Here is a 22,622-nt window from a genome sequence, read left to right as displayed (position 1 = left end):
AACAGTTTTTGCAAAATCCCCCCTATTATAATTATTACTTTAATCATCCTTTTTTAATTTTAGTTTGCGTTAATTTATCATTTGTTGCCATACTCCAGATGTCATTGTACCACTCATTTCTTGAAGAATCCCAATTTCTTCCCCAAATATTTAGCCATCACTAATCTAGCTGCCGAGATCAGGTAGTCCTTGATTTATGACAATTAAGCTGGAATTATGGTCATAAATCGCGACGGTCCTTAAGTGGGTCACCCCTTGACGGGACATGATTGTATTATTTGTGGTCACTTTTTTTCCAGTAATGCTATATTTTGAACAGTCACTAAACGAATGGTTGTACGACCTGTACTGATGAACTTATAAGTCTCTGGGTTCATTAATTACTTTATGATTAATTAAGTCGTTAACTTTTCCCCAACGAGGCGCAAACAGCCACAGTACAGCAGGACAAGCCCCGCCCCTCCGCGGCGACTTCCTTAACTCCGCCCCCGCGGTGACGTTCTAGCTCCGCCCCCCGCGCAACACCTCCCCCACCGCGGCCTTTTTGCGGCGAAGTCCATAACCCCGCCCCGCTGGGACACCCCTAGCTCCGCCCCCCGCGGCAACGCCTCCCCCCCCAGCGCCGCCCTTTCGCGGTGACGTCCCCATCCCCGCTCTCACTACGGTGACGTCCATAGCTCCGCCCGCCGCGATGACGTTTATGGCTACGGCCCCAAATGCAATACTTCCCCAGGCCCCCCCTTCCGCAGGACGTCCCTAGCTCCGCCCCGCGGCGACGCCTCAAGCCCCGCCCCGTCCGCAGCACCGCCCCTGTTGCCGTGGCGACCACTTTTCTAAGGCCTGCTTCCTCCTCCTCCTCCTCCTCCAGCCGGCGTGGCCACTCCTTTCCTCCCCGGAGCCGGTAGTCGGAGGCAGCTGATCGTCGCTCGCTTGGTCGGTGGCTCCGTCGGAGACTGGCGCTTGGTCGGTCGCCCTCGCGGCTGCCATGGCGGTGGAGGCGAGGCCCGGGCGTCCGGACAGGCCTCGCCATGAAACTCCGGCCCGCTATGAGAGGTGGGTGACAGGGAGGGCCGCCGGCGGGAAAGCAGCGATCTCTAAGAGTCCGAGGCCTCGGCTGCCACCTCCGCATCCCCCGTCCCGGCCGCTAGGAGACTACAACTCCTATCATCGCCTAGGCGGGGGAGCGAGAAGGGGTGGGGGGAAGAGCTGAGACTAGGCGGCTATCGCGGAAGCTAGGAAAGAGCGGACGGATGGGAGGCCACCAGGTAATCCCACTGTAATCTAAACCTGGGTTTTCCCCTCTTGGCTCTTTTAAGACGGGTGGACCTTCAACTCCCAAAATTCCACAGCTACCTTAAAGCATGGGAATTGTGGGAGTTGTAGTCCACCCATCTTAAAGCTTGCTGGCTAGGGAATTGTGGGAGTTGTAGTCCACCAATCTTAAAGCTTGCTGGCTGGGGAATTGTGGGAGTTGTAGTCCATCCAGCTCAAAGGGCGCTGGCTGGGGAATTGTGGGAGTTGTAGTCCACCATCTTAAAGCTTGCTGGCTGGGGAATTGTGGGAGTTGTAGTCCACCAATCTAAAGCTTGCTGGCTGAGGTATTGTGGGAGTTGTAGTCCATCCATCCTAAAGCTTGCTGGCTGGGGACTGTGGGGAGTTGTAGTCCACCAATCTTAAAGCTTTTGCTGGCTGGGGAATTGTGGGAGTTGTAGTCTACCAATCTTAAAGCTTGCTGGCTGGGGAATTGTGGGAGTTGTAGCCATCCAGCTCAAAGCACGCTGGCTGGGGAATGTGGGAGTTGTAGTCCACCCATCTTAAAGTAGCTGGCCGTGGATTTCTGAGAGTTGAAGTCCTCCCATCTTAAAGCTTGCTGCTAGGAGATCCTGGGAGTTGAACTTCACTTTTCTTAAGGAGGCCAAGCCTGGGAAACACTGGTCTAAACTGGGAAATCCCCTAGGCCTCATGGAAGTCCTCAGACAACCCACTAACCACCTGTTATGTGTCCTTGAAATTACCAGGAAGTGGCCTGGCTTTTATTTGACCTTGGTATATTCCAATTCATTAACTTGCTTCCAGGCCTGGAAGAGAATCATCGGCCCAACATGGTGTTTTGGGGAAGAGGAATTTTGTGGCCAGGACCTGCCTGGCTCTGCCCATGCTTAGGGTACTGTAGTTCCTGCCACTCTAGTTGCACCAGTCATGCCCTGCCTTTCAACAGGATGGGGACTGAGTCCTCTTCCTGAAGGGGATGCAGAGAATTACTATTATGTGTTCTATTCGTCACAATGAGAGCAGTCATTAGTCCCTTTTCTCCAAAAAGGATTTAGTTTAATTTCCTTCTCCTGCAATGCATTGTTGGTTGTGTAAAACTGGGCTGAGTACACAAAGTCCTCGACTTGCAACCATTGTTTAGTGAATGTTCGAAACTACGACGAGATTGAAAAAAGTGATTTATGGACTGTCTATGAGATTCTCAGTTCATCCAGGTCACGGTTGTCCCAAAGGTGCTTTTTTCAAGAGGCAACCGGACATTCCGGTTTTTCTTTGAAGAGGTTTCGCTTCTCATTCCGAGAAGCTTCTTCAATTCTGACTGGATGGTGGGGAATTGGAAGGATTTATCCTCCTTGCAGACAGCTGGTCATTTGGGTTCTTTTTAGAGTCGTTGAGGCCCCTTCGAGTCCCAAAGGTGCTTTTTTTTTCAAGAGACAATTGGACATTTCTGTTTTTTTTTTCCTTGAAGATGTTTTACTTTTTACCCAAGAAGCTTCTTCAGCTCTGGCTGATGGTAGGAAATGTGTTGTGGCCCGGCAGGAGCCGTTGAGCTGCCGCCAGACTCCGACAGCGTGGGGTCTTATCAGTCGCCCTGGAGGAGGTGGACGACCCTGGACAGGGTGCCGACTCCGAGCAGGGCGAGGAGAGACTGGTTGGCCACTAGGTGGCGGCGGAGCCTTGGATCAGAGGGAGTGTTCAGGAAAACACTTGTGAGTTGTTTCAGGATGCACTCCATCGAAGGGCTATCGGAAGGAACAACTGCGTAATTGTAGGAGATGATTGCCCATAGCTGATGCTGAGTAAGATCCTCTCCTGATTATAAAAGAGACTGTGCCACGTCCTGTTTGCAGGAGTCAACGTTCACGATTCAGAGAAACCAACTTGGAGAAGTGGTTTGCTGTGAGAGTTGTTTGCATTGCCTAGGTTTGTAAGACTTACTGCCAGAGTGCTTATCTCTTTGTTTATTTTGGGCTTGCAGCCAATGAGAGTCTGGACTGATTAAAAGTATTCTTATTTATGTTGCTTGTGGCTTCGTTCCTGGACGGAGAAGGGGGGTCAGAACAGGAATGGAAGGATTTATACTCCTTGCAGACAGCTGGTCATTTGCATCCTTTTAAAGAGTCATTAAGGCCACTTGGAGGTTTATCTGTATTAGCAGGTAACTAATCTTCCAAGAAAAACCAAAAGCCTCCAGTTGCCTCTTGAAAAAAAAAGCACCTTTGGGAGACTAATGACTGTTTATCACAATTACGATTGTTGCTTTCTCCCTGTTGTCGTGTGATTAAAATTCAGACGGTTGGCGACTGGCATGTACTCATGATGGTTGCAGTATCCTGGAGTCATGGGATCACTTTTTGGTGACCTTTCTGCCAAGCAAACTCAGTGGGGAAGCCAGATTCACATAACATCCATGTTAATAACTGAACAACTGCAGGGATTCAACTTAACAACTAACAGAGTAATAGAATCGGAAGGGACCTTTGTTGTCTTCTAATCCAACCCCCTGCTCAAGCAGAAGGAAAGTATGCTTTGCAATGCGATTTTTTGTGTATTTATTTGTATTTATTAGTTTGTCAACATGTATAAGATAGCAAGTATAAATATAAACATGGGCATGAACGAAAGAAATGAATACAAATAAACGTGTCGTAAATGGGGCAAAAGTCACATAACTGTCTTGCTTAGCGAGGGAAATTTTCGGCCCACTTGTGGTCATAAGTTGAGGACTGTCTGTTCCAGCTGCCTTCCTAAAATAAGACCAATGTCCTCAGTCCCTAATTTGGTGGGGAGGTGGCTGGCCACCTCCCAACCTAAAAAATTGCCATTTTTTTCCAGTAATCCTGGCATTTAAAATGTAGATTTGGGGGAAAGTCCTTTCCCATTTGTCTCGAAATCATGTGAGTTGTAGCCCAAAACATCTGGATAGCTCTAAATTGTCTACACTCTGCATGCAGAGCCTGAAAACTTGATTTTGTTCATTTTATTCGCCAGGAATTTGTCTGATCTTGGTTTTACCATGTTGGCTTGTTCCCCCTTCCCAACATGTCAGGGCTTGCTGATTGTGGTTTATAAACACATTAATTGACATCTTGGTGTGCTGTGTGAATTCACCCAGTTGTGGCTAATTAAATGAATCCTAATTAAAGCCACATCACATAGTTTGGCTTATAGTGTGAACAGGATCATTCAGAAAAATATCAAACATCCCCCCCCCCCCCCCCCCGCAATTTGTCCAGGATACAATGAGAACTGGTAGTGTGTAGCAGCAGTCCAAAAAGTTAATACAATCATGGGGTGAATCAAGATCACAAGAAATATCACTACCCGCTTTTTAAAACCCAAGTAAGACCATACCGTTCTTATGGTCCAATTTTCACAGCCGTACATTCCCAGTTGCAATGGATGGCTGTGAACGTTGGACCATAAGGAAGGCTGAGCGCCAAAGAATGGAGGCCTTTGAACTCTGGTGCTGGAGAAGACTCCTGCGAGTCCCTTGGACTGCAAGGCCATCCAACTGGTCGTCCTAGAGGAGATCCACCCTGACTGCTCTTTAGAAGGCCAGATCCTGAAGAGGGAAACCTCAAATTCTTTGGCCACCTAATGAGAAGGAAGGGACTCCCTGGAGAAGAGGCTCATGCTTTGAAAGACGGAGGGCAAAAGAAGAAAGGGACGACAGAGAATGAGGTGGCTGGATGGAGTCACCGAAGCAGTCAGTGTGAGCTTAAATGGACTCCTGGGGATGGTAGAGGACAGGAAGGCCTGGAGGGAACGTGGTCCAGTGGGTTGCGGTGTGTCGGACATGACTTCACAACTAACAACAACAAAGACCACACCTGGAATACTGCAACCAATTTGGTCACCAGTACTAGAAAGAAAATGTTGAGCCTTTGGAAAAAGTTCAGAGAAATAGCAGCTAAGGTGATCAAGGCCTGGAGGATTAAACATCTGAAGAACATCTGCAGGATTTGGGTTTGGCTAGTCTAGAGAAAGAAGAATTAGGGGTTACATGATTGCAGTCTTTCAGGGGCTGCTATAAAGAAGAGGGGGTCAAATTATCTGCAAAGCACCTGAGGGCAGGAACAGAAACAATGAATGGAATTAATCAAGGAGAGAAGCAACCTGGAATTAAGGAGAAACTTCCTAACAGTGAGGACAATTAACCAGTGGACACAGCTTGCCTCCAGAAATTGTGGGCCGGATACAAATATCACCGATGTTTTTAAGAAGTGTCTAGACAGTCACTTATCTAAAATGATATAGGTTCTCCTGCTTGAGCTGGGCTAGAAGACCTCCAGGTCCCTTCCAGCCGTGTGATTCTATGATTTTGCTCTCATGAGTTCTAGTTTGTCCTTCCCCACTTTTCCCCAGGAAATCTTAGATTACAAAAATAACACTAGCCCAGTGGTTGGCAAACCTTTTTGGCACTGAGTGGCGAAATGGGAGTGCACCAGCGGGTGCCAAAACCAGAAGAGGCAGCCGCCCAGAGTGCATGCGCGCTCCAGGAAGATGTTCTTCCAGTTTCTGGCGCGTATGCATGCACAAAGACCATCTGGCACTCCGGAAACCGGAACAATCATTTACCTGGCACACATATGCACACCGTGCGGCTGATCTTCCGGTTTCTGGCGCTCCCGCATGCGTGAAGACCAGCTGGCCGGCATGCCAAAACCTGGAAGAGCAATGGCAATGGTTTGCATACCCAGAGAGATTGCTCTGCGTGCCACTTCCAACATGCCAGCCATAGGTTCCCCATCACAGCATTAACTTGTTGGCAATTGTTTGCTTATTTACATATTTATCTTTACTTTTATGCCTTTCTTCCAAGGAATTCGTCTCCCCTCCTTTTCGGCGCTGAATAACTGTGAGAGAGGACCAGCCAACTGGGGAATTGTCACTTAATGTCCTTTACAGCCAATTAAGGGGGGAACTTGCGTTTCTCAACTAACTTTGGCTGCTGTCCCAGAATCTGTGCTTCACAGCATATCAATTTCTGTAGATAAAACAGATCCTAATTAAAGGTGGTTGTTAGGTAAGCTCCCCGTTGGAGTGCGAGTGCGTTCAGAGAAGCGTTGTGAGAGTTGTGTTGGAGAACACACAAACCAGCATACAGAGACACTGCAGTTTAAATAGGCTTTTACTTTCGTGGAAATAGAGGTATCAGAGTCCATCAAACAGTCCAAGTCCTACACGGATAAGTCAGTCAGTCATCAATGTCTTTCAGTTAAGGGATAATCCAAATAACATAGTCCAGTATCATATAATCAGTCCGGTATTCAAAGTTTGCTAACAGTTGCAAAACTTACAATAGCTCACGGCACTTCCAGCTTCCAAAACACTCACTCAGATCAGATCAGATCAGCATCTAACGAAACAGAGAGCTAACAGTCGTTCTGGCTCCCTCTTATGGTCGATTGAGGAAACAGCAACCAATCACATTTTACAGTATGATTTAAAGAAAACAGGTACAACATTGTTACATGGTTTATATATTGCCAACCCAACCGTTAGAATTATATTCCTAACAGTGGTAAACGCCAAAACGGCTTCAGGCAATTTCCCGAGTTTATCTCCACATTAAAAGCCGGGGTCCCAGCTGGCAACAAGTTGCTTTCATGATGATGAATCATAAGAATTAAAGTCCCATATGAAAACCCAGATTAGAGAATTGCAAGAATTCTCTTGGTTAATAGGCTCCCACCTGCCACTTTTCAAGCAATGGTTTTCACCCAGGCAGTCCTTGACTTATGACCGCAATTGTGTCCATTTTCAGTTGTTAAGCGAGATCTTTGTTAAGTGGGTTTTGCCCCGTTTTACGACTTTTTCTTGCCATGGTTGTGAAGTGAATCACTGCAGTTGTTAAAAGTTAAGAACATGGCTGTTAGTGAATCTGGCTCCCCATTGACGTTACTTGTCAGAAGGTCTTAAAAGGGGATCACATGATCCAGGGACACAGCAAAGGTCATAAATATTAACTGGGTTGCTTGGCATCTGAAACAGTGATGGGATTCAAAAAAAATTACTACTGGTTCTTTTGGCGTGGCTTTATGGGTGTGGCGTGGCAAGGATACTGCAAAATCCCCATTCCCTCCCCACCCCACTAACCTGCTTTCCAGCTCCATTCTCCTGTTCAGAGCAATAAAAGAAGATCAGCTGGGAGGCAGCAGGGGCGGGGCCAGCCTATTTGCCAGTTCTCCAAACTATTCAAAATTTCTGCTATTGGTTCTTCATCGCGCTGAAAATGGAGCCTGACTGTTCGTTTCTTTCTTCCTGTTAGGAATCATCACACCGCCAAACAACACGTGGAAGCAGGTCACCACCCGTTCCGTACCATGCAGTCCAATTCGAACGTTCGGCACAGTGGACTTAACAACGGCCATAGTCACAGCCCTCCCTGCCAGGGCCCTCACGCCACGCGGTCTCCAGGAGAGGAACCTTGCCAGCACGGAGGGGACGTTTCACATCCAATGACCTCGGCAGTTGGGGAGCCAGAGGCCAATGCTGGCTGCCGGCAACATTCGCGGTTGGGGACTCAGAGTTGGCCACACGGCCAGACGCCCGGCGAAACCAGAAGCGGTCACTCGGGGGTTTCGTCCGCGGAAGAACAAAGAGACAGTTCTCTCTCGGAACTCAAATACCTCCTTCAGTGGCTGCACAAGAGCATCCCGTACATCTTGATTTTGTCCATCAAAATTCTCGTGCAACATATCATTGGTAGCGTATCCACCGACTGGTGTTTTGGAAACATCTGTTTGTTTGTTTTAAGTGTTATTTGAAAGTGATGAATGAATTGGGTGGGGATCCGTCTGGACTTCAAGACCGGAGGTTTTGGACCCTAAAAAAATAAAATCCGGTAGGAAGCTTAGCTAAATTTGATGTCCTGTATAAAAGAAGCACACCAATTCAATTTCCATCTCCTCCACCCCTTTGATTTTCATAATTTGGATATATGATTTGGGGATTTTGAGACCTCTCTAATGCTTCAAATCCTGTGTTTCAACCCCAAGGCCAGTAACTTGCTTTAAAAATTAGACATGGATTTACCGTATTTTTCGAAGTATAAGACGCATCTTCCCCCCCCCCCCCCCAAAAAAAGAGGTTGAAAATCTGGTGCGCCTTATACACTGAATACAACATTTTTGGCCTCCCAAAACCCCCGCCACCCCCTTTGCAAAAATGGACGTGGATCGGCTTTTGGGAGGCCTGCAAAGTGCTCCTGGGGGCTGAGGAGGGCAAAAATGAATGAAAAGTGGGTCATTTTTTGCTCATTTTTGCCGCTCCTCGCCCCCTCCACACCCCCATTCACAGGAGCACTTTACAAGCTTCTCAAACTCTCTACATGCCCTGTTTTTTTCACAAAAATGAGGCATGCAGAGGGTTTGGGAGGCCTGCAGAGTGCAAAAACCTTTTTGTAAAATTTACCTCTTCAAAATCTTGGTACGTCTTATACTCCGTTGCGTCTTATACTCCGAAAAAATACAGTAAACACTTTTTAAAAAACTTTTAAACAATCCTCAGTCTAGGTAGTTCTTGACTTATAACCGACTGCTTAGTGACTATTTGAAGTTAGGACGGACCTCCCCAGATTCACAGGCTTTGTTTGGTTGCATTTTGGGTGTTGACACCCATGCCTCATTCGCAGGTGTCCTGCAGTCAGGTGACCACAATTGACTCTTCCTGCCAAAAACCAGGTTTGCTTAACCATCACCATGAAAAAAAATAAAATAAATCAGGGGTGGGGAAACGGCGTCCTATATAAGGATGGGCGCAATTTATGAGCATAATTCCAGATTCAATGGTTGTAAGTCAACTTCCTGAATATTACTTTATACAGTCCTCAACTTACAACAGCTTTTTAGGGACCGTTTGAAACTGAAAAAGGTACTGAAAAAAGTGACTAATGACCATTTTCCACACTTGTGAAGCAGGGGTAGATTCCTAACGGCATTGGTACCGGTTCGCCACGCTAGTGTGTATCAAACATATATTGCTCATGCATGGGTAGTTCACTGTAAATTGTTCTGTCATGCGTGAAGACCATATAAAAAACATGCTGGCAACGTCAGTGGAGACCAGAGAACTGGCTTGCGGGCGTGGCCAGCCTGGGTCACTGCCTGTTCTGTGACCTAGGCCAAATTACCTCTACCGGTTCGCCCGAACTGGTAGAAACCCACGTCTGTTATGAAGTGTGCAGCATCCCTAGGAGGGTGATTGACATTTGGATGCTTGACAACTGATTCATATTTATGACTGTTGCAGTGTCCTGGAGTCATGCGATCCCCTTTTGCGACCTTCTGACAAGCAATGTCAATGGGGAAGACCGATTCCCTTAACATTGTTCATTCCCTGAACAACAGTGGCAAGAGAGGTTGTAAAGTAGGGCAAAAAACAATCTCTCACTTAACAATAGAAATTTTGGGCTCAATTGGGGACGTACGTCGAGGACTACTCATAGTATTGTGGGCTTTAGGCCTAATGCAACCTATGGGAGTCCCAACAGTTTAGTCCTGTTCAAAGTTACAACAACCCTAAAAAAGGTACTTATCATTTTACACACTTTCAACCATAGCGGCCTCCCCATAGTCACAGGATCAAAATTCAGACACTTGGCCACTGACTCATATTTATGATGGTTGCAGTGTCCCGGGGTACTGTGATCCCCTTTTGTGACTGTCTAACAAGGAAAATCCATGGGGAATCCAGATGTACTTGAGCACGTTAGCTACCATAACAACAGCTCTGATTCACTTAATTGTGGCAAGAAAGGTTGTAAAATGGGGTAAAACTCACTTAACGACTTAAACCCTTTTGCTTCTGTCCGCCATAGAGAAGATAATTCCTTTTCTGGGGAGTTTCTTGATTTATAAACCAGGATCTGGAAAACTCTCTTTGCAGTCTCTTTGAATAAGTTGCCTGTTTAAAAGATCTTATCTGTTCTGACACGAAGCCGAACCCTCATCCCGATAAAACCCTTTTATTTAATTGACAGTGATTTCCTCTGCAGCAAAGTCTTCCTTCTCTCACCATCCTTCAAGATAGTTCACAACTACCGACCTTTATCAGGTTTGGAGAGTGGCTAGGCCCATATCTTTCAGACGCCGTAATACTTGGCAAGAATGTAGAAATGAACTAATTGCCTCCTGCAAACTCCACTCCCCTTTCGCTCCTCTTTTATTCCCTGTGGGAGGGGCCATTCACCATCCACCTTTGGCCTTACTCCCAAATCGACCCCTGTTCTTTAGCTGTTTCCCTTCATCTGGCAATTCTGCGCATGCCCACACTGGGAACAGGCTCCAGCTGTTCGTCTGCCTCATTGATGTCCAACTCCGAAGGCAGCTGATATCTGTCAGACGGCCCTGGCCCCCTCTCTGCCTCCGACACAGAGCCTTCCCCAGACTCCAGGACTGGCCCATGTTCCTCCCCAACCTCCTCACTGTCCGACTCTACTTCCAGCTCTGCTGGCTGCTGGCAGGCCACAACACTCTTGAATTGTGGTACCCAAAAGTGATTTTGTTTTTAGCTAGAGACAAAATAGTTTCTCCTGCTAAACCAAAACCAGGGGAAAGCCTTAAGGCAGGGATGGCGAATCTTTTCAGCACCAAGTGCCCAAGTCAGAACGCACGCATGCCATAGTGCCAGAAACCCGAAGATCAGCTGGCCGGTGCTCATGCGTGCACCAACCAGTTGGCCTTTGGGTTTCCAGAGCTCTGGCGCGTGCGAACACCAACTGGTGCGGCGGAAACAGGAAGAGCAGCTGGTAATGGTGTACGTGCCCACAGAGAGAGGGCTCTGCGTGCCACAGATTCGCCATCAATGCCCCAAGGCCTCCAAAGGGTTGAAAATTAGAACATTTGTCCTGCTGTATAATGTTTTTGTTATATGTCTCCTTCAGGAGGACTGGAAACAAAAACCACAATCTTCTATTTATTTATTTATGATATTTCCACACCACCCACCTCCTTCAAGGAGATTTTTAAGGATTTAGGCCATCCCCTGACTGATCCGCAGCTTTGCCAATTACAGTTGTAAGTTGTGATGGCCGTGAACCAGGTCATCAGTGGCCAATGTGATTTTGTGATTTATTTGTGTGTGTGTGTGTGTGTGTGTGTGTGTGTGCGCGCGGCATTGTGAGACGGCCGTAAAGCTGCAAGCATCGGTAAATGCTGGCCAGTTGCTAAGCACTCAAATTGTGATCACAAATTGTGGGGTGGCCATTAACATTTCAGAACCGGGCCATAAATACCTTTTGTGGTGCCCGTTATAACTTCAAACTGTTGCTTAAGTGTCTGGTTGTAAGCTGAGGATTACCTGTTTTTATCACTAGTAACTGGAAGTTCATTGCAGAATACAGGCAGTCCTCGACTTACAACCACAATTGAGCCCAACATTTCTGTTGTTAAGTGAGACCTTTGCCAAGTGAGCTTTGCCGCATTTTATGACCTTTCTTGCCACTGTTCTTAAGTGAATCACTGCAGTGGATAAATTAGCACCCCGGTTGTTAAGTGAATCATGGTCACTAAGGGAATCAGGCTTCCCCATTGACTTTGCTTGTCAGAAGGTTGCAAAAGGAGATCACATGACCCTGGGACATTGCAACCGTCATAAATATGAGTCTGTTGCCAAGCATCCGAATTTTGATCCCGTGACTATGGGAATGCAGCAACAGTCATAAGTGTGAACAATAGTCCTAAGTCACTTTTTTCAGTGCTGCTGCAACTTTGAATGGCCACTAAATGAACTGTTGTAAGTTGAGGACTACCTGTATTAACAATGTCTTTTAAAAAATTCATACAATAAGTCAGTTGCAATTATGAAGCATAAACCTGAATTCGAAGGGCTAAGAGGCTGAGCTTGTTGATCAGAAAGGTTGGCAGTTCAGCGGTTCGAATCCCTAGCGCCGCGTAACGGAGTGAGCTCCCGTTCCTTGTCCCAGCTTCTGCCAACCTAGCAGTTCGAAAGCACGTAAAAAATGCAAGTAGAAAAATAGGAACCACCTTTGGTGGGAAGGTAACAGCGTTCCGTGCGCCTTCAGTGTTTAATCATGCCGGCCACATGGCCACGGAGGCATCATCGGACAGCGCTGGCTCTTTGGCTTTGAAACGGAGATGAGCACCGCCCCCTAGAGTCGGGAACAACTAGTGCATATGTGCAAGGGAAACCTCTACCTTTAAACCTGAATTATCACACTGATACCACTAAACCTATTTCCGATTAAACCATCTAATACAAGTTCGTCTGAACTGCCTTTGTCTAGTCAATATATTTTCCTTACATTGGGACGGATGGGATTTATAAGTAGTCCTCGACTTAGAACCACAATTGAGCACAACATTTCTGTTGCTAAGCAAGGCAGTTGCCAAATTCAATTGCGCCTCATTTTGTGACTTGTTTTGCCACAATTGTTAAGTGAATCACTGCAGATGTTAAGTGACGATCAGGCAAAACCTCAAGTTTTGGAGCATTCACAACTTCTGTAGGGAAGTTGTTCCACTGATTAATTGTTCTCACTGTCAGGAAATTTCTCTTCAGTTCTAAGTTGCTTCTCTCCTTGATTAGTGTCCATCCATTGCTTCTTGTTCTGCCCTCAGGTGCCTTGAAGAATAGTTTGACTCCCTCTTCTTTGTGGCAACCCCTGAGATATTGGAAGACTGCTATCATCTCTCCCCTAGTCCTTCTTTCTATTAAACTAGACATATCCAGTTCCTGCAACTGTTCTTCATATGTTTTAGCCTCCAGTTGCCTAATCCTCTTTGTTGCTCTTCTCTGCACTCTTTCTAGAGTCTCCCCATCTTTTCTACATTGTGGTGACCAAAACTGGATGCTGTATTCCAAGTGTGGCCTTACCAAGGCCTTATAAAATGGCATTAACACTTCATGGGATCTTGATTCTCTCCCTCTGTTTATGCAGCCTAGAACTGTGTTGGCTTTTTTGGCAGCTGCTGCACACGGCTGGCTCCTATTTAAATGGTTACCCACTAGGACTCTAAGATCCCTCTCACAGTTACTACTATTGAGCAAGGTACCACCTATACTGTACCTGTGCATTTCGTTTTTCTTGCCTAAATGCACTTTTTTCACCATTGAATTTCATTTTGTTAGATAGTGCCCTCTGTTCTGTCAAGATCCTTCTGTATCTTCAGCGTGTCTTCCGGAGTTTTGGCTATTCCTGCCAGCTTGGTGTCGTCTGCAGATTTGATGAGTTCCCCGTCTGGGTAGATGCCAGTTTCCAAGCGTCTGAATTTTGATCACATGACCTCGAGGATAGTACAACGGGTGTAAATGTGACATCGTCAGAAGTCACTTTGTTCATTGCCGTTGTAACTTTGACCTTTGAACGGTCATTAAACAAATGTTTGTAAGTTGAGGACTGCCTGTAGTAAGAAACACAATTGCTTTTCATTTTTTATGTACAGGTAATCCTCGACTTACAACAACACTTAATGGCTGTTCAAAGTTGCAAGGGCACTGAAAAAAGGGACTTATGACCATTGGTCACATTTATGACCGTTGCGGCATCGCCATGGTCATGTGATCAAAATCCGGATCCTTGGCAGCTGACTCACATGTATGACGGTTGCAGTGTCCAGAGGTCATGCGATTCCCTTTTGGATCTGAAAAGCAAAGTCAGATTCACTAAACAACCCGGTTACAAATTTATCCACTGCCGTGATTCACTTAACGACCGTGGCAAGCAAGATCGTAAAATTCACTTAAGATTCACTTAACAACCGTATTACTAATTTAGGAACTTACAGTGTGTCACTTAACAAATATGGAGAGAAAAAGTCGCCAAATGGAGCAAACTCACTGGACAGATTTCTCACTTAGCAACATAAATTTGGGGCTCAATTGTGGTCACAAGTTGAGGACTACCCATATTTTCTATTTTCAGTTCCCCCAGTAAAAGGAGGAGCAGAAAGCTTCCGCTCCCTGTTTGGGGCATAGCTTCCGATATTTGGATTTTGGTACTTAGCTTCATCTTGAAGTCCAGTTTCCCCATTTTAAAGGGAACAAGGGATCCATCTTTTTTAATGCTATTCCTGCCCTTTTCCCTTCTGTTTTATGTTCTGTGCCTCCAGTGGAAAAAAAATTGCTAATGAGCATCTAGGAATTATTTTTTAAATTTGTCCTTTTGTTGCCGTATACACAGGGGCTCTCAGCTCAAAATTAGGGTGTGGATCGGGGATGTTGAACTGGATTTCTTCGAGGGACGAATCAGCATTGTAGTTCTCCTCCACGGGCCGGTGGGTGGGGGGGCAGGGAGGTGGGGAAGACGGGACGGACTCCTCCCGCAGTACTGTGCTGGCCAAAAACAGGCCATGCAGATGCCTCCTGCACCCCCTGCGTAGCCCATTTTTGGCTGGCAGTGCTCTGCTGGAGGCCAGGGAGGCCGAAAATAGCCCGCATGCAGCCTGCCCCCAACCCATTTTGGCTGGCAGAGGCACCGCGGGCCAGTCCCTTGATATTTCCAGGTCGGCCCTGCAGGACGGATTTAAGCACCCCATGGGCCCGCAGGCGTTGAGTTTGACACCTGTAGTGTAGATTGCTTGCTGACTGGAGAATTCTTGGGGTTGAAGTCCACACAACCTATCAGCAGAGGGGGGAATTCAGCCGGTTCTGACTGGTTCAAGCGAACTGGTTGTTAACATGGGCAAACTGGCTGGCCCCACCCCGCCCATTTTCCAGGGCATTTTTGACCATTTTTCGGGACATTTTAGGGCTGGCTTTTTAGCTGTTTTTGTCCGTTTTTTGGGATGCTTTCAGGCCATTTTGGGGGGCATTTTGGATGTTCAATAAGTAAATAGAGAGGGAAATTTTTCCTTGTTGAGGCCGTTGAGGTGAGTGGCCAGGAGGCGGGGCTGGTTGCGATGAGTGATGTTGAGTTGGCCACACCCACCCAGTCACATGACCACCACCCCTGGCCACGCCTACCCAGCCTGTCATTAGGGCAGATAACTGGTTGATAAATTATTTGAATCCCACCACTGCTTAACAGCAGAATGCCACTGCAATAAAATATTCTACACCAAATGCGGAGAGTGTTTTTGTTTCAAAGTAAACACCCAAGGTGGGCAAATAAATACCCAAATCTTTTTTTTTTTATAAGCTATGTGAAGCTGCATAGGAAAGATTTGAGGTCATGCTGTCGCAATGAAAGTGGCTGCCTTATTTAAACCGTAGGAATATCCTTTCACGGATACGATGCCATTTGCTCTAATTATACAGCTTTGATTTTTGGAGTACCGGCTGTTCTAATAGCCGTAGCCCTAGCACTTAGACTTATATACCGCTTTACAGCCCTCTCTAAGCAGTTTACAGAGTCAGCCTATTGCCCCCCAACAATCTGGGTCCTCATTTTACCCACCTCGGAATGATGGGAGGCTGAGTCAACCTTCAGCCCGTCAGGATCGAACTGCCGAATTGCATGCAGCCAGCAGTCAGCAGAAATAGCCTGCAGTACGGCATTCTAATCACTGCGCCACCACATCTCCCTCCCTCCCTCCCTCCCTTCCTTCCTTTGCAAGCAATAGCACTTATATACAGCTTCTCAGTGCTTTACAGCCATCTCTTAGCGGTTTACAGAGTCAGCCTCTTGCCCCCAATAATCTGGGTCCTCATTTTACCCACCTCGGAAGGACAGAAGGCTGAGTCAACCTTGAGCCGGTCAGGATCGAACTTCCTGGCTGTGGGCAGAGTTAGCCTGCAATACTGCATTCTAACCACTGTGCCACCACCGATTCCTTACTTCCCTCCCTCCCTTCCTTTGCAAGCAATGGTACTTAGACTTATGTACCGCTTCATAGGGATTTCGCTCCCACTCTAAGCGGTTTATAGAATCAGCCTATTGCCCCCAACAATCTGGGTCCTCATTTTACCCACCTTGGAAGGATGTCAACCTTTGAAAAGCTGAGTCAACCTCATGTGAGTTTCTGCCCTGTCTCCTGCATTTTGTACTACGGTTTAATTGCATAATGGTGCCAGGGGACAGGGAAGAAGAAGATGGAGAACTAATTAGATAGGAAACCGCAGTCAAAACACGACATCTCCAAGCCAGTCTTTCCCAAGTATTTTTCCCCAAAGTTGGATTCATCCCATTCTGAGGAATCCTTGGTGCTTTCTGAGCTTGTTTTCTTGCAGACGTTTCATTGCCCAACTAGGTAACATCATCAGTGCTAGTAGAGAAAGGGTTTTGCTCTCATTTTATGGCATCCCGAGAACAAACCCCACTCATTACTATCACTGATGAATTTACCTAGTTGGGAAAAGAAACATCTGCAAGAAAACAACCAAGCCCAGGGAGCACTAAGGACCCCACAGTCCTCCTCCTCTTCCTCCTCCTCCTCCTCCTCTCTGCAGACCCCACTCCCCTGTAGCACTGATGATGTTACCTAGTTGGGTAAAGAAACCCAATGCAAGAAAACAGCCAAGCACAGAGATAATCAAGAACCCCACAGTCCTCCTCCTCCGCCTCTCCCCTCTAGGACTGATAATGTTACCTAGTTTGGGTAATAAAATGTCTGGAAGTAAACAACCAAGCATCATGAAGCCGAGTCCTCGTCCCCATAAAGCCCTTTTATTTAATTGACAGTGAATTCCTCTCCAGCAAAGTCTTTCCTCTCCCACCGTCTTTCAAGATAGTTCACAACTACCGACCTTTATCAGGCTTGGAGAGTAGCCAGGCCCATATCTTTCAGATGCCGCAATGCAGGAATGGACTAATTGTTCTCCTGCAAACTCCACTCCAGTGGTGGGATTCACATTTTTTTTACTAGCGGTTCTGTGGGCGTGGCTGAGAGGGCGTGGTGTGGCTTGGTGGGCATGGCGTGGCTTGGTGGGCGTGGCTTGGTGGGTGTGGCAGGGGAAGGATACTGTAAAATCCCTATTTCCTCCCAATCAGCTGGGACTCGGGAGGCAGAGAATAGATGGGGGCAGGGCCAGCCTGAGGTGGTATTTACCAGTTCTCCGAACTACTCAAAATTTCCGCTACCGGTTTGCCAGAACCGGTCAGAATACCATCTCTGCACCCCTCCCCTTTTGCTCCTCCTTCATTCCCTATGGGAGGGGCCATTCACAGTCCACCTGTGGCCTTACTCCCACGTCACCCCCTGTTCGTTATCTCTTCCCTTCGTCTGACAACTCTGCACATGCGCACACTGGGAACAGGCTCCAGCTGTTCATCTGCCTCACTGATGTCTGACTCCGAAGGCAGCTGATAACTGTCAGACAGCCCTGGCCCCCTCTCTGACTCCGACACAGAGCCTTCCCCAGACTCCATGACTGGCCCATGTTCCTCCCCAACCTCCTCACTGTCCGAATCTGCGGCCAACTCCGCTGGCAGGCCACAACACCCCTCATTTCAACCCTGAGCTACAAATATTTTCTTTTTATCGGTCTCCCCATTTTGTTGTGAGAGCTACAAAAATGCTCTTTATTAATTCATCATTGGAATTCTCACAAATAAATTTATTTATGTAGGATCTTATTGGATTTTAGGGTTGCAGTGCCCCTGTGTATATAAAAAGGTCTGCTGTATTTGTCTCCTTCTTTAATAGAGCATTGTGTAGTTCTTGCTTAATTTTGCCATTTGTTTGAAAGAAACCTGGGATCGTTGCCTTCTTTTTGTTTTTTGTTTTCCTCTTTTGTTCTTTTTCTTCCTTTCTTCCTTTTTCCTTTTTTTGTTTATATAATTGACCCTTTTTTCCTAACAGGCATATCTCTGGGAATTGGGCTGCTCACAACTTTTATGTATGCAAACAAAGCCATTGTAAATCAGGTTTTCCTAAGAGTAAGTATCGATTCCTCCAGCAAGGTTGTAAGTATTTTTAAAGCTTCCTTTTTTACTCCGGAGACGGATACAAATTCTGGACAGAAATATAGAAGGTTGGTGTTGACTTGTGTTCTACCAGGCTATAAAATAGCATAGATTTATTCATTTTTCAGGCTTCCTTTTAAGGACAAGAGGGACGCGGTGGCTCAGTGGCTAAGGCGCTGAGCTTGTCAATCAGAAAGGTCAGCCGTTTGGCGGTTCAAATCCCTAGCGCCGCGTAATGGAGTGAATTCCCGTTACTTATCCCAGCTTTTACCAACCTAGCAGTTCGAAAGGACGTAAAAATGCAAGTAGAAAAATAGGAACCACCTTTCGTGGGAAGATAACAGCGTTCCGTGCGCCTTCGGCGTTGAGTCATGGTGGCACATGACCACGGAGACGTCTTTGGACAGCGCTGGCTCTTCGGCTTTGGAACAGAGATGAGCACTGCCCCCTAGAGTCAGGAACGACTAGCACATATGGAGGGAACCTTTACCTTTAAGGAAATACTTACCTGGGACATTTTAGATGAACACATTGAGAAATTTAAACTTAATGCATGCAGACCACTGGATTATAGGTAGTCAACTTACAACCATTTATTTATTGACAGTTCAAAGTTGCAACGGCACTTGACAAAGTGACTTATGACTGTTTCACTTTTACGACCGTTGCAGCATCCCACACGGTCAGAGGATCGAAATTCAGACGCTTGGCAACAGTCTCACATTTATGACGGTTGCAGTGCTCCGGGGTCACGTAATTCGCTTTTGTGACCTTCTGACAATGGAGGAGCCAAATTCACTTCACAATTGTGTCACTCAACTTCAATGATTCGTGTTAATGGTGGCAAGGAAGGTCGTAAAATGGGGGAACACTCACTTAACAACTGTCTTGTTTAGCAACATAAATTTTGGGCTCAGTTGTGGTCGTAACTCAAGGATTACCTTTATTTCAATAAACTAATTTGATATATGAAATATATATATATATATATATATATATATATATATGTATGTATGTATGTATGTATGTATGTATGTATGTATGTATGTATATGTATATATATATATATATATATATATATATATATATATATATATAAATATATATATATATATATATATATATATATATATATATATATATATATATATATATATATATAGAGAGAGAGAGAGAGAGAGAGAGAGAGAGAGAGAGTGTCAGATTGTTCTAATGGTTAAGGTAACAGGCTAGAAAGCGGGAGGCCATGAGTTCTAGTCCTGCCTTAGGCGTGAAAGCCACCTGGGTGAAGTTGGGTCAGTCACTCTCTCTCAGTCCAACCCACCTCACAAGATTACCTTTGTGGGGAATATCAGAGGAGGACGGTGTTTAGGATATGCTTGGTGCCTTGAGATATTTGTAAAAAGAATAAACATGGGATACAAATTTCAGAGCATTCTGACAAGCCAGCAGCTTCTGGCACATCTACAGCAGTGGTGGGTTCCGGGCAGTATGCCCCGGTACGGGTGTACCGGTTGCTGCTGTGAGCAGCAGCCACTGTACCGGAACAGTGCTTTGGAGGGCCCCGCCCGCCCGCCTTCGTTCCTTACCTGTTTCTAAGCTGGGCCATTTGTGCATATGCGTGCAGCGTACAGCGCCTGCACAACCCTCCGGCAAGCAGTCAAAGCATCGCACAGCAGTGAATGTGCATGCATGTGCAGCCCGCATGCCCGTGCTGGACACCCAGCCCCATCGCAGCGTACCGGTTGCGACGGGATCCAGAACCCACCACTGATCTATAGAGCATAGCATGGCCTATAAATATGACAGGACATATTATTAAAATTGGTCTTCCGTTATTTATTTACCGAGTAGGAGATTTAGATGTATCTGAACACGTTACTTATTTTAAGGAACACTAGTCGGTGAGAAAGCCACTTAAATGCCAGTTGAACCTGTTTATGCTGTTTTGACATTCTGTGTGGCATAGGGCAGAAAAAAAATCAATAAATACAATTAATATCAGAGAAATAGTCAAAAGCATCCTAATGGCATCATCTGTAACTTTTTAAAATACTTTAAGCTGTTATATCTTTCCGTTAATGTGTGCGTGTGTGTGCATTTGTGTGTGTGTGTCAGTATCAGTGTAAATACCTAACACTGGTGGTCATCGATTTAAGGCCACAATTTCAGTCCAACATTTGCGTTGCTAAACAAGACAGTGGTTTAAGTGAATTTTCTCCTGTTTTTATGACCTTTCTTGCCACCATTTTTTAAAACGTTATTTATTTTATTTTTTAACTTAAACATTCCATCTTCCATTAAACAGAGTATCATCTGGGTACAAATATCTCCGTAGTAACAATTAGAATTTTCAACAGTATTAATTACACTGATATTGATTCTCTAACCTTACAATAGTAGTAATAAGCATCATAAATCTATTCATTTCTCCTTCTTAACGTATCTTCTAATAAGAATATAATAATAATATTAAATATAATAATCTTAATAGTCATATTGGTGAGAATCATATTGTCTACGTCTCTATCTCAACATGTTTTCTATGGTTCACTGATCTCTATTTATTTCTGACTTCTGTTTTTATTTTCCAACCATTTATAAAATAGCTCCCATGTTATATATTTTTCGGAGTATAAGACGCACCTTTTTCCCTCAAAAAAGAGGCTGAAAATCTGGGTGCGTCTTATACACTGAATACAGCATTTTTTTTTGGCCTCCTGAAACCCTGCCCCCTTCACCGAAATGGCTGTTATAGCTTTTAGGAGGCTTTCAGAGTGCTCCTGGGGGCTGGGGAGGGCAGAAATGAGCAAAAAACAGACCATTTTTTGCTCATTTTTGCCCCTCCATCCCGTAGGAGCACTATACAAGCCTCCTAAAGGCTATTCATGCCCCCCCTTTTTTTAAAAAAAAACTGGGCTGTTTTTGGGAGGTCTGCAGAGTGCAAAAAAATTTGTTTTTAAATTTGCCTCTTCAAAACCTTGGTTTCAAAGTTTCAAAGTTTAATAACACTTGTATGCCGCCCAATCCCGTAGGACTCCGGGCGGCCTACAATACAAATAAATCAAAAAAGGCATAGAGAAAAAGAAAAGATAGACTTAAAAACACACCATGCACTATATTGTCAATAGCCCCAGGCCTGCCAGAACAGCCAGGTTTTAGTGGCCTTACGGAAAGCTGAGAGAGTGGGAAGGGTCCGAATCTCTGCGGGGAGATCATTCCACAGGGCCGGAGCAGCTACAGAGAAAGACCTCCCCCGAGTAGTCGCCAACCGGCATTGCCCGGTCGACGGTACCCGAAGGTAACGGGTCTTATTGGTGCGTCTTATACTCCGAAAAATACGATATTTACTTTGTTCTTTCTCCTTTATGGCAAGTGTTAGTCTATTCATTTCTGCACATTCTAATATTTTCCCAATCACATTCTCATCAGTAGGGATCTCTCAACTTTTCTAGTTTGGTGCAAATACAATTCTAGCTGCGGTTAATACGTTTATAATTAAATATGCATTCCCTTTTCCCTAAGTTTCAGGCAAAATCTCCAGCAAAAATATTTCTGGTTTTAAGTCATTGTGCTGCTTTATCATCTTTTCCAGCCACATTTGTATTTTTGTCCAATATATTTTTTTGCTTCTGCACATGTCCACCATACGACCCACGTATCTGGTGGCATCTTTCTTGGCACAGTTGTTAAGTGCATCACTACAGTTGTTAAATTAATAAAACGGTTGTTAAGTTCATCTGATTTCCCCGTTGACTTTGTTGGTCCAAAGATTGCAAAAGGGGATATTGTACCAGCACGGAAAAAAAGCGACTTACGGCTGGTTTTTCACTCTTACAACCATCGCAGCATCCCCATGGTCATGTGATCAAAATTCAGATGCTTGGAAACTGGCTTGCACTTATGACCGTTGCATTGTTCTTGGGCCACGTGTTCACCACTTGTAAACTTTCCAGCTGGCCCCCGACAAGCAAAGGCAATCCGCTTTGCTTAGCAACCGCAGCGATTCATTTAATAGGTGTAATGAATCACTTAATAACCACGGACGAAAATGGGGCAAAACTCCCTTATAAACTGCCTTGCTGGACTGCAGACATTCGGGGCTCAATTGTGATCGAGACCACCTGTATATTGTGAAGTACAACATTCCAAGGACTTTTTGTTGTTTTTAATTTTTTAATTTTTAATTTTGATTGAAACCACATCTTCCATTAAACAGTGTGTCGTCTGGGTACAAACATTTTGTGCAAATAGTTTATACCAGTGTTTCTCAACCTTGGTGACTTTTAAGTCCACAGGACTTAAAGTCACCAAGGTTGGGAAACACTGATTTATACAATAACAATTACAATGTACAGCCATATCTAATATTTTATCTATTCTTAACTTAATACTAATCCTAATACATACCATACCTAATACTATAACAATCCTCTTCTTCTTTAACTCGGTTAAAACATTTTCTCTGTTTCGCTCCTCTGCTTTTTTCCACTTTTCATATTTATTCTCTACCCATATTTCCCATATGTCATAATAATCA

At 45.4% G+C, this 22,622-nt stretch overlaps 1 protein-coding gene across 1 annotated transcript in view; it reads left to right on the top strand.

Moving 5' to 3' along the window:
* Positions 1 to 869: 869 nt before the first annotated feature.
* The window catches only part of LOC116507919 (E3 ubiquitin-protein ligase RNFT1-like), a 36,735-nt gene continuing 14,982 nt past the window's right edge, over positions 870 to 22,622 (top strand). The window contains exons 1-3 of the mRNA XM_032216334.1: positions 870 to 1,053; positions 7,547 to 7,983; positions 17,979 to 18,055. Coding sequence (XP_032072225.1) covers positions 986 to 1,053; positions 7,547 to 7,983; positions 17,979 to 18,055 — 582 coding nt within the window. The 5' untranslated portion in view covers positions 870 to 985. The remainder of the gene's footprint in view (positions 1,054 to 7,546; positions 7,984 to 17,978; positions 18,056 to 22,622) is intronic.

The sequence above is a fragment of the Thamnophis elegans genome, chromosome 4 (genome assembly GCF_009769535.1).
Source record: "Thamnophis elegans isolate rThaEle1 chromosome 4, rThaEle1.pri, whole genome shotgun sequence".
Lineage (NCBI taxonomy): Eukaryota > Metazoa > Chordata > Lepidosauria > Squamata > Colubridae > Thamnophis > Thamnophis elegans.
Note: the sequence above shows the minus strand (reverse complement) of the source record. Positions and strands in the feature narration are given on the sequence as shown.